We start from the raw sequence: 17,042 nt of genomic DNA, 5'->3' as shown, positions 1-17,042 counted from the left end.
CAGGGGTCAGCAAAATTTTTCAGCAGGGGGCCAGTCCACTGTCCCTCAGACCTTGTGGGGGGCTGGACTATATTTTGAAAAAGAAAAAGAAAAGAAAAATGAACTAATTCCTACGCCCCACAAATAACCCAGAGATGCATTTTAAATAAAAGCACACATTCTACTCATGTAAAAACACGCCAATTCCCGGGCCATCCGCGGGCTGGATTTAGAAGGTGATTGGGCCAGATCCAGCCCCTGGCCTTAGTTTGCCTACCCATGGGCTTAGACTTATTATAAGTTATTGTAAATTTAAGTTAAGTCTGCTGCAACTGGATTATGGACAGTGCCAATCCTGAGTGTATTGGATGTGTGACCATGAAATATTCATTGCCTCTGGTCTATTTTGGGGGGGAATCCTGCAACGTGTTTTAGGTTTTTACTCTGCCAACTAATACCTTGGAATCTACTCTGGATCAATACTGAGTAGCATTTAATGACATCTCTAAGCCAGAAACACACCCCTTTTCTGAACTGTTCCAGAACCCCACTCCATAAACAAGCACGCAAGAGCCATCTCAGTCTCGACTCCTCCTTCCACCACCAACCCCGACTTGCAGGTGCGATTTCATCAAAAATCACCCCCGGGAGAAGGAGCTAACGCAAGGCCAACTTCCGAGTCCAGCCACGGAGCGCCCCTCATCTCATCTCTCCACGGCATCCAGCACCAATGTGTCATAGAGGTTCCTAATTATGCGCACAAACACCCACTGGTAGGTCCCAAGACCTGTCAGCCTCCCTGGGTGCCCTGGCTTAGAATATTCCACCCTTCGCCAACCACGAGCTGCCTGGGTCTCACAGGAGCTGTCGTCCAAAACATCTGGAGTGTGGCAGATGCTGGAATATTCAGGGACGTTTGGCCAGTCCCAGCTGTCTAGCTAGACTTATAGAATCATGGAATACTAAGAGCTGGAAGGGACCTTGAGGTTTATGCAGCCCAACCCCCTGCAAAGCAGGAATCTCAGCTAAAGCATTCATGACAGACGGGCATCCAAATTCTGTTTAAAAACCTCCAAGGAAGGAGAGTTCACCGCCTCCCGGGGGAGTCCGTTCCACTGTCTAACAGCTCTTACTGTCAAAAAGTTCTTCCTGTTGTTTCGTCCAAATCTCCTTTCTTGTAACTTGAATGTTTTTTGTACCTCTTCCTGGGCCTTCCTCTCTTGCAAGAACCTTCCCATCACAGTTGCCACTGGCAGGGATGTTGGCTGCACAGCGCTGGGACCTGCCTTGAGCAGACGGAACTCAGTCTTGTCTACCCCGACTGGCAGGGACTCACCAAAGTTTCGGGAGTCTCTCGCAGCCCTGCCTGGAGATGCCGTTGGCGGGACTTGAACCCAGGACAAGCAGGCGTCTCACAACTCCCTCCCAGCCCCTCGGCGCCCTTACCCTTCCCTGGCGGCAGCCCCGAGCAGGCCACCCCCTGGTCGACGCCGTTGATGAAGTAGTGCAGGTCGCCCTTGGCCGTGCGCATCATGCCAATGCGCGACCCGGTGGTCAGGGAGTCCAGGTCGCAGCCGTAATTGTTGCGCATGGTGTTGCCGTCCTGCATGATGGCCGTGCCGCTGGGAGGGAGGAAGAGAAAGAGGGAAGGTGAGTCTGTGTGACGCTCCTTCCTCTGCTGTGGGCTCCCCTTCCCAGCTCCAGCACTAACCACCCCAGGCACTAGTGTATTTTTATTATTATTAATATTTCATTATGAATATTTCATTTATAGGAAGAAAGAGTGAGAAAGAAAAAGAAAAAAGTGAATTGAGAATGAAGAAGAAGAAGAAGAAGAGTTTGGATTTGATATCCCGCTTTTCACTACCCGAAGGAGTCTCAAAGCGGCTAACATTCTCCTTTCCCTTCCTCCCCCACAACAAACACTCTGTGAGGTGAGTGGGGCTGAGAGACTCCAGAGAAGTGTGACTAGCCCAAGGTCACCCAGCAGCTGCATGTGGAGGAGCGGAGACGCGAACCCGGTTCCCCAGATTACGAGTCTACCACTCTTAACCACTACACCACACTGGCTCTCTACACCACACTGGCTCTACACCACACTGAAAAGAACAATACTGTTACCTTAAAAGGTAAAGGTAAAGGGACCCCTGACCATTAGGTCCAGTTGTTTCCGACTCTGGGGTTGCGACGCTCATCTCGCTCTATAGGCCGAGGGAGCCGGCATACAGCTTCTGGGTCATGTGGCCAGCATGACAAACCAGAGCAGCGCACGGAAACGCCGTTTACCTTCCCGCCGGAGCGGTACCTATTTATCTACTTGCACTTTGATGTGCTTTCAAACTGCTAGGCGGACAGGAGCAGGGACCGAACAACGGGAGCTCACCCCGTCGCGGGGATTCGAACCGCCAACCTTCTCATCGGCAAGCCCTAGGCTCTGTGCTTTAGACCACAGCGCCACTCTCATCCCTGTTACCTTACCATACGCTAACATACAGATAAGTATATTCTTTGTTTCCTAATACAGTCATACCTCGGAAGCCGAACAGAATCCGTTCTGGAAGTCCGTTCGACTTCCAAAACGTTCGGAAACCAAGGTGCGGCTTCCGATTGGCTGCAGGAAGTTCCTGCAGCCAATCGGAAGCCGCGTCAGACGTTCGGGTTCCAAAGAACGTTCGCAAAGCGCAACAGTCACTTCCGGGTATGCGGCATTCGGGAGCCAAAACGTTTGACTCGCAGGGCGTTTGGGATCCAAGGTGCGGCAATGTCTGCCCTGTGGAAGGACGTGTGGATCCAGAATTGGCCTCCACAGTCACTTAAAACCATGTTCATGGGAGACAATCTTACTCGGCTACGAGGGGTCGCCCGAGAAGAAGTCCACGAATGGGTGTGATTTGCAAATGATATTCTTCTGTTCATTTCAAAGCCTCAAATCAGTATCCCTAATCCGACTGATGCTTTTGGCACCAGGGCCAAGATTCCTGGCCCTACCGGCTTCTGTGTGTGTGAAAACTGCCAAACAGCCCTGGTTGCCGAGCCAGATTTGGGGTGGGGGCACCTGCAGCTTGTAAGAGCAGCCCTGCAGCAGCCAGATCAGGACACTCGGGTCTCCAGCTGTTGTTGGGACTACAAATCCCATCACCCCTAGCTAAGCAGGGCCAACGGCCAGGGATGATGGGAGTTGTAGACCAACAGCAGCTGGAGACCCGACTTTAAGAAACACTGGGCCGGAGCACCAGGCAGGGATCTGGGACACCGGGGTTCAAACCCCTACTCGGCCACGAAGCTGCGTGGCTTTGGGCTGGACACTCACTCTCAGCCTAGCCTACCTCTCAGGGCTGTTGTGAATATATAAAAAGGGGGGGAGAGAACTATGTACACTGCCTTGAGCTCCTTTCGGGAAAAGGTGGGACATAAACAAAATACCGTATTTTTCACTTCACAAGACACACCTGAACATAAGACACACCTAGTTTTTAGAGGAGGAAAGGGGGAAAGCCATGTTTTTTTGAGGATCAGCTGAAAGTTGTGCAGCTTTTTTTGCAAAGGGAAAAGCCCGGCTTTTTTGAGGATCAGCTGAAAGTGGTGCAGCTTTTTTTGCAAAGGGAAAAGCCCGGCTCTTTTGAGGATCAGCTGAAAGTGGTGCAGCTTTTTTTGCAAAGAGGAAAAGCCCCATTTTTTATGGGGTCCAACTCACAGTTCTGCAGCTTCTAGTCCTACAGTCAATTCTACAGTTTCCAGACAGATAATCTAATCAGCCAGTCACATGTCGCTGGGGAAACAAACCAGCTCACTCTGCAGCACATTCAACAATGGAGGCCTGGGTAAAGGGGCTGGCCAAAAGGGAGCCGGGACTCTTTATATCTCTCCCGATCTCTTGCTGATCAGCTGCTGAGCGGGGTCCTTTCAACACCCCCTTTTCTCTTTGTAAAATAAAAAGCACGATCCTCTTTTGGCCCCTGGGCAATCCGGCTCCAGGGACCATGCATTCGCTCCATAAGACACACAGACATTTCCCCTTACTTTTCAGGAGGGGAAAAGTGTGTCTTAGGGAGCAAAAAACACGGTACATAATTATTATTATTATTATTCACCTCAGCATCCACGTGTCGTAATCTATAATCTTTTTAGGAGGGGAAAAGTGTGTCTTATGGACAAAAAATACAGTACATAATAATAATTATTATTCACCTCAGCATCCACGTGTCGTAATCAATATCGGTCATTGTGTTGGGAAACTCCAGGTCCTCTGGGCGGATGGCCGTGACTCCTGGGAAGGTGGGGGAAGAGAGCGGGGGGTTAAAGAAGAGTTGCCGCCCCTCCAAAGGAAGAAAGAAAGGCTATTCTGCTCCTTTTATTCCTCACCTGCTTCGATGGAGCCAGACCAGCGATCCACCATCTTCTGAATGACGATCTCAAAGAGCTCCCCGTCTCGGAGGGGCCTGCAGTGGAATAAAAGGAAGGTCCCTCGTAAGAACTCTTTCCAGAGAAGCTCTGGCAGGTAGAAAAATAACTTGGTTTAACTGTATACATCTGGAGCAACGGACAAGGAAGAGGTTAAGGGAAAACAAGAACTGCAAAGAATAAACAAAATTTGGGGGGGGAGTCTATAAAAAGGGGAGATGATGAAGAAAATATAGTTATTAAAGGGGAAAGCAGTGTAATTTATAAAATATTAGTAGAAATGGAGGATCAACGAGATCAATTAAAAGTGGGGGCAAAAGAGACAACAGGGCAGATAGATAGTCAAAGCTGCGGGGAAATATGAGAGAATCGTACATTGCAAAATGTTGCCTATAAGGATATAATAAAATAAAAACAAAATAAAAAATAAAAATTCCTTCCAGTAGCATGTTAGAGACCCACTAAGTTTGTTCTTGGTATGAGCTTTCATGTGCATGCACACTTCTTCAGATACCAATCTTCAGATACACACTTCTTCAGATACTTCTGAAGAAGTGTGCATGCACACAAAAGCTCACACCAAGAACAAACTTAGTTGGTCTCTAAGGTGCTACTGGAAGGAATTTTTATTTTTTGTTTTGTTTTGACTATGGCAGACCAACACGGCTACCTACCTGTAAAAGAAAATTAGTTTGGAGATGGCATTTAACACCAGTCAGATTAAATCAAATAAACAAGGAATATTTGGTGTTATGTTGGAGGGGGTGCCAGGAAACCGGGAATTATGTTCACATGTAGTGGGGTGTGTGTGTAAATATGTACATTTCTTTCTGGCAAAGGGGGTTTAAGGAGATAACAGAAATTGCTGGGATAAAGCTGACCTAAAGTCCAGAGGTGCCATTGTTATCGATTTATGATGGGGTGGAAGATTCACAGGTTAGGAAGGACTTGCTCACCAATTTATTGACAGCTACACGAGTTATTATAGCTAGGAAGTGGAAGGGGCAAGGGGAACATACAATGGAAGAATGGTAAAAAGAGGTGTGGGATATAGCTATTCGTGATAAATTAACACGTGCCATTAAGGTAAGACGGGGAATAAGCAGGAGGAATGATTTTGACTTCCGGTTAGGTGCCGAGTCAATGGCGGACGGGAGTCCGACGGCTCCGTCCTCCGTTAGGCGATAGGGAGCTCCGTGCCTGCGCCACGGGTCCCTTAAAGCCACGGGAAGAGCGTCCCGTGGACCGACGGCTTCGTGGGTCCCAGACGTGCTGTCTCCGCTCCTGATTTACCCTCGTAAGGGGGAGAATCGGGCGAGCGGAGCCCCAGCACGGGACTGAAGAAGCGACTGCCTGCGGAGGATCAAAGCAGCGATCCCGCCAGACCTGAGCACCCGGCACTTCCTACATAGAAACTTCCAAAGAAACTCTGTAAGTTAAAATACTGGATTATTTTACAAGTTTAAAGAGCACTGCTTGCAGAGGAAACTTCAAAAGGAAGCCTGTTCCCTTTGAACTGTTTGCGCGAGCTTGGTAGCGCTAAAAGATCAAAGCCGCGGCTAACGGGAAAGTTTTGCGAACTCTGCCAAACTTTTTAAAAGTTACTTAAAAGTTGTTTAAAGGTTGTTTAAAGACTTAAAAATAGTTGATATGGCAAAAGAAGACACCGCTCCCCCTCTGGACTAGGATTCCGGGTCAGTAGCGGGCTGCAATATATTGTTGCCATTTTTTCTTTGTTGGGACTCTAGTGTTACAGTGACTGTTTACCAGTGGAGATACTTTGACTCTTTTACAGCCAGATACAAGCTATTTTAAAGACTTGGTGGTTACATTGCAAGTGAGAAACAGTTACTGGCTTGGGCTATTTAAAATAGACTCTTCTTGGCTTTAAGGAACTTACAATTTTGAAAAATCTGAACTCTTTGCCTAAAAGCTGGATTAATGGACTGTTGTGGACTCCTGGCTCAGCAGCCTCTTTGTTCTCAGAAGCTAGCTGCAGGCCACCTGGTGTTTACTTTTGGGACTGTTGGTCTTCTGCTGTGAATGTCTGAGATAGTTACTACAGCAACTGGAGTGACCTTGAGATTACAGTTGCAGAGCCCACAGGGAATGGAAACTAGATCTAAAGGAACTGGCTCTGAAAAAAGGAAAGGCTCTGTTTCCTTAACTCTTCAGGAACAAATGGAGAAATTGGTTGCAAGTGTGGCAGAAATTGCAGCAGGTTTGAAAAGTGTCACCGAAGGGTTGAAGCAAACACAAGAATCGGTGAATACTATTGGTGCATCAGTGAATACAACAGTTAATTCTGCAATAGAAAAACTCCAAGTGGATATTAAGGCCGATATTAAAACCTCCACCCAGACATTAGAAAAATCGATTGGTCAAATTGAGGAAAATGTAAGAAAGAACAGAGACGAAATTAATAAAATTGGGCAGGAGGTGACTACGTTAAAAAAGGACTCTGAGGAAATTAAAGTGGTCAGAGAAAAAATAAAAAAGGTGGAGGAAAAATTGGACAATTTAGATTTGGAGCAGATAGAAAATATTGGAACACGACAGAGAACTGTGGAAGAGTCTCTTGCTTTTCTGCAACTACATCAGAGAGAAGGAAACATCCGTCTAAGGGGTCTTCCAGAATTGGAGGGGGAAGACCTGAAAGCCTATATTGTGGAACTATTCTCAACTTTTTGGGAGTTAGAAGAGGTAAACGTCTCAGCACGCATAGTGAAGGCCTTCAGATTTGGACCAAGAGGCTCCAGAGGAAAGAAAAGCACTAAAACAGTCAGTGACTGTTTGATTGTGCTGCACGATAGACACGACAGAGACTACTTCCTGGATCTACACTACAGAAACAACCTGGTGGTACAGCAGAATAAAGTAATTTTTTACAAGGATATCCCCAGATTCTTTTTAGATAAAAGAGCTCCTTATAACGACCTGGTGACGGAGTTAAGAAGAAGAAAAATCTCCTTCAGTTGGGAATTCCCAGAAGGCCTGGCATTTACGTTTGAAGGGAAAAAGATAAGAATAAGGTCCTTGGCGGAAAAGCAAAAGTTTTTGGACAAGCATCTGGAACATTTCAAAGGAACTCCACTGGACCCAGCACAGCTCTACAAGTTTCCAGAAGTATTCCCACCACCGCCGGGACTACCAGGACCAAGCCAAGATCCAGAACAAGATAAGAAAGGACAGGCAACTGGAGGAGAGGAATAAACAAAGAAATGGCGCTCAAGTTAATGACTTGGAATGTTCGGGGATTAAATCAGAGACCAAAGAGACGCAGAGTGTTATACAGCATAGAAAAGAAGAATTTGGATATAATATGTCTACAGGAAACCCACATAGTCCGGCGTCACAGAAGATTGCTACAGAATAAAAAATTAGGCCAAGAGTTCATATCATCGGACAAGGTCAAGAAGAGAGGAGTAGTGATTTATGCAAAGGAGAAATACAGCCCAAGACAGCTATTTAAAGATGAAGAAGGGAGATACATCGCAATTGAAATTAACGTACAAGGCGAAAAATTTTTGATTCTGGGACTTTATGCACCAAATGATGGAAAGTCGATTTTTTACAAAAAAATACATGATTTGCTGCTGGATTATTTGGACTATAAGGTAGTTTGCCTTGGAGACTTTAATGGGGCAGTTTCCACACTAATGGATAGATCTCAAAGAACAAAACTAACAAATGATGGGAAACTCCCAAAGACTTTTTTTGAAATGGTGGACAATTTGAATTTGGTGGACTCTTGGAGATTAAAAAACCCCACAGAAACAGAGGCAACGTACTTCAGCGAATCTCAGCAGTCATGGTCGAGGATAGATTATATCTGGATCTCGAATGAATTGGCTCCAAAATTACAAAAAGCAGAAATCGGTCCTAAAACGCTTTCAGACCACAATCCGGTGCAGGTAAACCTAAAAATGATTTCCAAGGATTCTTTCAGGTGGAGAATGGATGATGCATTGATGAGAGATACCAAGCTAGTAGAAAGAGCGGCGAAAAAGATGAAAGAATATTTTCAAATCAATTGGAACTCAGAAGTGGAGAAAAGGATTGCTTGGGATGCAAGTAAAGCGGTAATGAGAGGATTCCTCATTAGTGAAAAGGCAAAAAAGAAGAAACAACAAAGTGCAGAAATGGAGAGACTGTTGAAATTAATCAAAGGAAAGGAAAAAGAACTAAGAGGACATCCCAGATGTGTCAAAATCCAAAAAGAAATTAAATACTTGCAATCCCAATATGCGAATATCATGAATCAAGATATCGAATGGAAAGTGAAAATGATGAAACAAAGAACATTTGAATCTGCAAATAAATGTGGAAAACTACTAGCTTGGCAATTAAAGAAAAGACAAAAGGCAAATGTCATCAGTAAATTGGTAGTAAATGGAAAAAATGTAGAGAAACCGGAGGAAATCAGATGGTGCTTTCAGAGATTCTATAAGCAACTGTACAAGGAGGAGAAGATAGATGAAGTAGAGATAGACCGATTTCTGGAAAAGAACGGATTGCAAAAAGTCCCAGAGGAAAAATTAACAACTCTCAACCACCCAATAACGACACAAGAAATAGAAGATGCAATAAACAATATGCAATTGGGGAAGGCTCCAGGACCGGATGGATTAACAGCAAAATATTATAAGACATTGAAAGACTGGCTATCACAGCCGTTAAGAGAAATTTGCAATAGAATATTAGAAGGAGATAGGGCACCAGAGACGTGGAAAGAAGCCTTTATCACACTGATTTTAAAACCAGATACTGATAAGACTCTAATGAAAAATTACCGTCCAATATCCCTTTTGAATGTGGACTATAAAATTTTTGCAAATGTTTTGGCTACAAGGTTGAAAAGAGTGTTGAAAGACCATATACATAGAGACCAAGCAGGTTTCTTGCCAGGAAGATAAATAAGTAATAATACGAGAATTATTGTGGACATTTTAGAAAAATTGGAGAGAGACATAAATACAGATGCAGCACTATTGTTTGTTGATGCAGAGAAAGCTTTTGACAAAGTATCCTGGATATTTATGAAAAAGAATTTGGAAAAGATGGGAGTTGGAGAAAAATTCTTAAATGGCATTAAGGCCATCTACACAGAACAAAGAGCAAAAGTCATTGTAAACAGTGTGATATCGGAGGAGATCGAAGTAGAGAAAGGAACAAGACAAGGGTGCCCTATCTCCCCTTTACTTTTTATTACGGTCCTGGAAGTCCTTCTAAATATGATTCGGAAAGATAAACAGACAAAAGGAATTAAAGTGGGAGAGAAGGAATACAAATTACGTGCCTTCGCAGACGATTTGATGCTATCCCTGCAAGAACCAGAAAGCAGTGTCCCCAGAGCCTTGGAATTAATTGAACAATTTGGACTTGTAGCTGGCTTCAAATTAAATAAGCAGAAAACCAAAGTTTTAGGTAAAAATTTGAGTGCAGAACAGATCCAAAGAATTCAAGAAGCCACAGGCCTCAATTTTGTTAAATCTGTAAAATATCTAGGTATCAATCTCACAAATAAGAACTTGAACCTGTATAAGGATAACTATGAAAAATTGTGGATGGAGATAAAAAAAGATATGGAGATCTGGACAAGACTTAAATTATCGTTAATGGGAAGAATAGCAGTGGTTAAAATGAATGTCCTACCAAGGATGCTGTTTTTATTCCAAGCCATACCAATTTTGGACAAACTAGACTGTTTTAAGAAATGGCAAAAGGACCTATCGAAATTCATATGGCAGGGCAAAAAGCCAAGAATAAAATTTAAGATTTTAACAGACTCTAAAGACAGAGGAGGCTTTGCCCTGCCGGACTTAAGGCTTTATTTTGAAGCTGCGGCCTTTTGCTGGTTAAAGGATTGGTTTAAATTAGAGAACGTTGATGTGTTGGACTTGGAGGGACATGATAATATGTTTGGCTGGCATGCATACCTTTGGTATGACAAGGTTAAAATCCACAGAACTTTTAAGTCTCATATTGTTAGAAAATCCCTATATCAGGTTTGGACTAGATACAAAGACTTGTTTGAGAGAAAGACTCCTAGATGGATCTCTCCAGTGGAGGCCAAGGCATATAAGAGACCGAATATGTCTGCAAACTGGTTAAGATATATGGACATATTGCAGCAGGAAGGGGACTCTTTTAAGCTAAAAAGCTATGATCAAGTAAAGAGTCAGGTCCCCGACTGGCTGCACTATCATCAGGTTTATGAAATATTTAAAATGGACAAAAAAGTTGGTTTTCAAGTAGAAAAATCAAAACTGGAAACAGAACTGATAGAATCGAACTTCAAAAACCTTTCCAAAATGTATAATCTTCTGCTAGAGTGGCATACAAAAGATGAACTGGTTAAATCCTCAATGATAGATTGGGCAAAAGATGTAGGACACAATATTATGATGGATGACTGGGAGAGATTGTGGCAAAAAGGTATCAAATTTACTGCTTGTCATGGTTTAAGAGAAAACATAATGAAAATGGTTTATAGATGGTATTTGACACCAGTTAAGATTGCTAAGATGAATACCAAAATGTCAGATGTATGTTGGAAATGCAAACATGCGAAAGGTACCTTTTTTCATATGTGGTGGTTGTGCCCAGCGGTAAGTGCTTTCTGGGATAAGATTTATAATGAGCTTAAGAAGGTAATGAAAGTTACCTTTTGTAAGAAACCAGAGGCATTTCTTCTGAGCATAACCAATGAAGAGATACCCAGTCAGGATAGAGTGTTTTTCATGTATGCCACAACAGCAGCCAGAATTCTATTGGCAAGAACATGGAAAGGTGAAGAGATACCAACGGTGGAGGAATGGCAGATGAAGATGATGGAATACATGGAACTCGCAGAACTGACCGCCAGAGTCCGGGACCAGAGGGAGGGGAAGGCGTCGCAGGAGTGGAAAAAATTTAAAGACTATTTAGTTAAATCAGTTAAACTGAATATTTGAGCAGAATTAGACAGAACATCGGCTTTGGTAGATATGTGTAAGATATGAATGGTAAGAGGAATTGTTATTATGTGAAAGATGTATGTGTCAAAATATGTTAAGATAGGTCGTCAAGATAAGATACATAGTTATTGAGATATTTGACTAAGTAAAAGCTAAGTATATTAAAATTTGGGTAAATGTGAATCGAACAATATATAAAGCTACCTTGAAGAAGTATTTGTTTTTTTTGAAGACAGTGGAGGGAATGGGGGAAGTCCCCAAACAGAGAAGTTAGAAACAAGAAATATACAAAGATAGATATTGGTTAAGGTTTGTATATGTTCTTTTTATGTTTTTATTGCTGTTATTGTTTCGAATGTTGATTATGTTTATTGTTGATTATGTTCAATGTTGATTTTGTTTTTTATTGTTTCTTATGTTTTGTGTTGATGTTGTATTTTGTTTTCTCTTTGTCTTATTGGAAAATAATAAAATCTTATAAAAAAAAAAAAAGATTTTGAGGAGATACGGAAGGTGTTTGTAGAATTTGTACTGTTAAAACGTAAAGGGGTCAAGCCAGCCCAAGAGGTGTTGAAATTTTGGGAAATTCTCGGCCAGAGATGCAAGGAGGATAATCTACCTACAAAAGAATGGCAGATAAAAGATGGTGGACTTCGCCGAACTGGCAAAAATGACTGGGAAAATCAGAGATCAAGAGGACAATAAATTTAACAAAGAATGGGGATTTTTTTTAAAAGTTACTCGAAAGAACACTGTAAACAACTGAAAACACTAGCAGGGTTTTGAAAGCACTTGCAACGGAGAGAGAGAATATGACAAAAAAATTGAGAAAAATATGGAGAATATGATATGATGCAATTTGAAAAGAATATCTGGGAAAACCATGGAGGGGTGGAGGGAAGTTTCTGAGAATCCTATTTGTAAAATGTGTGTGATTTATGTATGATGATAAAAGCAAAAAGTGAAAACGAATTTTTAAAAAATGTTTTTTTAAAAAAAGAAATTTTGGGAAGTTGGATAGTTACAATGGAATGGTCCTGGGGGTTAGGTGCACATTGTCATTCTTATTTATTTATTTCCATTACTTTGTCAAAAAAAAAAAAAGAACTCTTCCCCATTACATTAAACCACAGTTTAGTATTACAGCCAAACGCATCCACCAGCCCTGAACACAGAAAGGTTTCGTTCTGAGCCAAAGCCTTAAGGATATCCTTAAGACAAGAAGACTAGATTCAAGTTCACTATCCATCATTTCAGCACTTGCCAAACGAAAGAAGTAGTTTACCTAATTCGGTGTCCATGTAATTTATTTTACATAGGCTCTGGTCGGTAGGCACACGCTCTTTCTAATACCTAAATGCAGTGTTAGAAGCACCCCTGGTGGAACACTTTCTATCTTACAATCATTCAGATTCAGACTTGCTGTTTACAGTTTTATGAGTGAATAAAAGGAATGTTAGTACCAGATGAGATTACGTTAAACGACTTAGACAAAAAGAATCACAATTTTTTGTTGTTGTTGTTCAAGACTCTTCATCCACAAGGGCTGAACTCAGAATTAGATTTGAATTGTTTTATTTAATTTGTTTAATTGTGAAGTGTAATTGTGGGATTTGTCTCTTTAAATGCCTTTCTGCTCTTTAATTTGACTAGACATCACCTGTGGTTGAATTTGTGTATATTAGGTTTGTGCTTTTTGTATCAGGCAGTAGTGGTTACATACGGCCATGACCACTACTCCACGCAAGAAGTTTGTTTATCAAGGTATGATTTTTTTATTTCTCTTAATAATGTAATTTTTCTCTGACTGTATTTTTTCTGGACTCTTGTTGATGCTGAGCATTATCCCTTATATGATATAATTGTTTATATGTATATATTTTGTTTTGCTATTCTTTATAGTTACGAACTGAAGAAGACATACCGAAACAGTGTACTTACCCGGAATGCTGTCTTCGTTGCTTATTATTTGACATTACAAAAGTTTGCTGTATACTATTTGACATTACAAGAAACATTTTGCCCTATCATTGGTCTACGTGTTGCCTTTTTTCATATTCTGCTTTAGACTTGCAACACAGGGGAATTTTTCTTGCGTGTACAGAATTAGGACAGCCCTGCTATTTAAACTCGGATCTCTTAAAGATCTGCTGGGTGCAAACCGTTTCCCGTGCTTCTGGGTCTCAGGCTGCGGCGCGATTCCCCAAAAGGAGGCGCGTCGTTTTGGGATCGGCAAAAGACATCCTTTATTGCAGAAAATATATACATCAGCCGGGAGCTCTTGACTCCTCCATCTTGGCCGCAGCACACACAAAACAGAACTGCGACACAGAAAACACAATAGCAATACAACACAACAGAAACAAAAGCATCCAGTGTAAAGGAACGTCACTTCCTGTGCAGAGTTAACCCTGTGTTAACCTGATACTGCAACAGAGGAGCACCGCTGCCTGTCCCCCCCGTCGCCCACTGACCGGTTGGAGATGACGATGGCGTCGTTGAACTCGCTCCGGCAGTTCTGGCGCAGCGCCGTGCGGCCCCCGTTGGTGATGACGGCGTTGTTGCCGTGCAGGTGGTGGAAACGCAGGTCGCTCCCGGAGGCCACCGAGGACGGGCTGCTGGGAGACAGCTGGTTGTTGCCTTCCGAGAGGTCGTCGGGGAGCGGAAGGAGATCTGGGGAAGAACGGGCGGGAGGAGGTCAAATTTCTGTTTTACAATTTAGAAATCAGCCATACCTCGGGTTACGTGTGCTTCGGGTTGCGTTTTTTCGGGTTCCGAACGCGGCAAACCCAGAAGTGTTTACTTCCGGGTTTCGCGCGGCGAGCATGCGCAGAAGCATGTGCGATATCGCCGCACGGGTTACGGACTTTTCGGGGTGCGAACGGCACCCTGGAACGGATCGGGTCCGTAACCCAAGGTACCACTGTACTCATTTAAACATCCTTAAAATATCCATGACTTCCCTTCTTCTCTTTCCATGGCTCATTTTGCATATCATTAAATCCCTGCATATTTTACATAAACTAAACCATTCAGTATTCCATTATTACATCCATCAAAACTTGTTTACACTGTTGAGTTTATCTTAACGCTGCCAACGTTTTCAAGTGTACACAATTTCCCCCCATATATTCAATAAACGTTTTCCAATCTTCTCTAAATGTACGTTCTTCTTGTTCTCTTGTTCTACAGGTGAAACTCAAAAAATTAGAATATCGTGGAATAGTCCATTTATATAGGCAATTGTTTTCATTGGCTACTGGAGTACTGGAGTACTGCGGGCGCTCCAGTTGGAGAGCAGCCTTTACCAAAGGTGTCATGGGCTTTGAAGACACTCGAACTCAGGACGCAAGGGAGAAACGTGCTAGGAGGAAGGAACGTTTGGCAAACCCTCACGGTGATCGACTCCCACCCGGAAACCAATGTCCCCACTGTGGAAGGATGTGTGGATGCAGAATTGGCCTCCACAGTCACTTACGGACTCATTGTTAAAACCGTGTTTATGGAAGACAATCTTACTCGGCTACGAGGGGTCGCCAGAGAAGAAGAAGACCAACTCCTCCAATTACGGATCAGGCTCGCGATGAACTCTCGCACCCCTTTCCCAACATTGCCTGAAGCCACCGCAAAAAACCACACACACGCCCAATCCTAGTTACAGGTAGGGTTAGCCGTGTTGGTCTGCCATAGTTAAAACAAACTAAAAAAAATTCCTTCCAGTAGCACCTTAGAGACCAACTAAGTTTGTTCTTGGTATGAGCTTTCGTGTGCATGCACACCTGTAACTAGAACTATGGAAGGCACCACATTGAGCCGCATGAAATGGAAGTCCATCGTATCTGAAGAAGTGTGCATGCACACCAAAGCTCATACCAAGAACAACCTTAGTTGGTCTCTAAGGTGCTACTTAGATTGCCGGAAGAAATATCAACAACCTCAGATATGCCGATGACACAACCTTGATGGCAGAAAGTGAGGAGGAATTAAAGAACCTTTTAATGAGGGTGAAAGAGGAGAGCGCAAAATATGGTCTGAAGCTCAACATCAAAAAAACTAAGATCATGGCCACTGGTCCCATCACTTCCTGGCAAATAGAAGGGGAAGAAATGGAGGCAGGGAGAGATTTTACTTTCTTGGGTTCCATGATCCCTGCAGATGGTGACAGCAGTCACAAAATTAAAAGACGCCTGCTTCTTGGGAGAAAAGCAATGACAAACCTAGACAGCATCTTAAAAAGCAAAGACATCACCTTCCCAACAAAGGTCCGTATAGTTAAAGCTATGGTTTTCCCAGTAGTAATGTATGGAAGTGAGAGCTGGACCATAAAGAAGGCTGATCGCCGAAGAATGGATGCTTTTGAATTATGGTGCTGGAGGAGACTCTTGAGAGTCCCGTGGACTGCAAGAAGATCAAACCTATCCATTCTCAAAGAAATCAGCCCTGAGTGCTCACTAGAAGGACAGATCATGAAGTTGAGGCTCCAGTACTTTGGCCTCCTCATGAGAAGAGAAGACTCCCTGGAAAAGACCCTGATGTTGGGAAAGATGGAGGGCACAAGGAGAAGGGGACGACAGAGGATGAGATGGTTGGACAGTGTTCTCGAAGCGACTGGCATGAGTCTGACCAAACTGCGAGAGGCAGTGAAGGATAGGGGTGCCTGGCGTGCTCTGGTCCATGGGGTCACAAAGAGTCGGACACGACTGAATGACTGAACAACAACAAGGTGCTACTGGAAGGAATTTTTTTATTTAGTTTGAACCCCCAATCCTGTTTCCCTACTTACCTGTGTCATCCACAATGGTAGCCTGAGCTGCCTGCCCATACAGGTCCACCACGGCGTAGATGTTGGGCGGGACATTCCACGCGGCAGGGCCCTGTGCCACCCCGTTGACGAAGAAGTGCAGCGTCCCGTCTTCCTTGCGCACGACACCCACAGTGTCTCCTGCCTGAGGGAGGGAGGGGGGAGGAGGAAGAAAAATCAGACAGGACAAAAGAAGGGGGGGGATTCCAGAATTTGATTCCCGCTGGATCAGGCCAGAGGCACACCTAGTCCAGCATCCTGTTCTCACAGTGGCGAACCAGACACCCATCGCGGGAAACATGCCAGCAGGATCTGAGTTCAAGAGCCGCTCTCTCCTTCCTGTGCGATTTAGAAGCATTGCTAGTAGCCACTGAAAGCCTTTCCCCCCTGTGAACCTGCCTATTCACCGAAACATCTGGAGAGGCCTAATGGAACAGACACAGCCTCTCCCGGTCTTGGGTCCCTGGATGTTGCTAGACTACGACTCCCATCATCCCTGACCACGGGCCATGAACGATGGGAGTTGTAGTCCAACAACAAGGATAGCTCAGTTGGTCACAGCAGGGAGTTGGGACTAGAGCAGGCACAGGCAAATTCGGCCTTCCAGGTGTTTTGGGACTACAACTCCCATCATCCCTGACCACTGGTCCTGTTAGCTAGGGATGGTGGGAGTTGTAGTCCCAAAACATCTGGAGGGCGGAGTTTGCTGCTTATGCCTGGACTAGAGGATCCTTTTGGTATGCTCTATGAACATTTAGGGACCCAAGGTTGAGAAAGGAGACCTTAGTATGCGTTAAAAAGTTGTTCTGAGTGGCGGTTCTAACTTTAAGCTGCTATCGCGCTTTTCTCTAAGAAATAACAGATGATTTTCAATTAGGTTTATTATACGTGAAAAAGATCTA

General features: G+C 43.7%; 1 protein-coding gene across 1 annotated transcript in view; it reads right to left on the bottom strand.

Annotated features, from left to right (window-relative positions):
- The window catches only part of NEURL4 (neuralized E3 ubiquitin protein ligase 4), a 66,637-nt gene that overhangs the window by 26,676 nt on the left and 22,919 nt on the right, over positions 1-17,042 (bottom strand). The window contains 5 exon segments of the mRNA XM_033170256.1: positions 1,426-1,601; positions 4,168-4,246; positions 4,342-4,418; positions 13,814-14,012; positions 16,123-16,285. Of these exon segments, the coding sequence (XP_033026147.1) occupies positions 1,426-1,601; positions 4,168-4,246; positions 4,342-4,418; positions 13,814-14,012; positions 16,123-16,285 (694 nt within the window).

This window comes from Lacerta agilis, chromosome 14, assembly GCF_009819535.1.
Source record: "Lacerta agilis isolate rLacAgi1 chromosome 14, rLacAgi1.pri, whole genome shotgun sequence".
NCBI classification, from domain to species: Eukaryota; Metazoa; Chordata; class Lepidosauria; order Squamata; family Lacertidae; genus Lacerta; species Lacerta agilis.
This window is presented reverse-complemented; position numbering and strand designations above follow the sequence as displayed.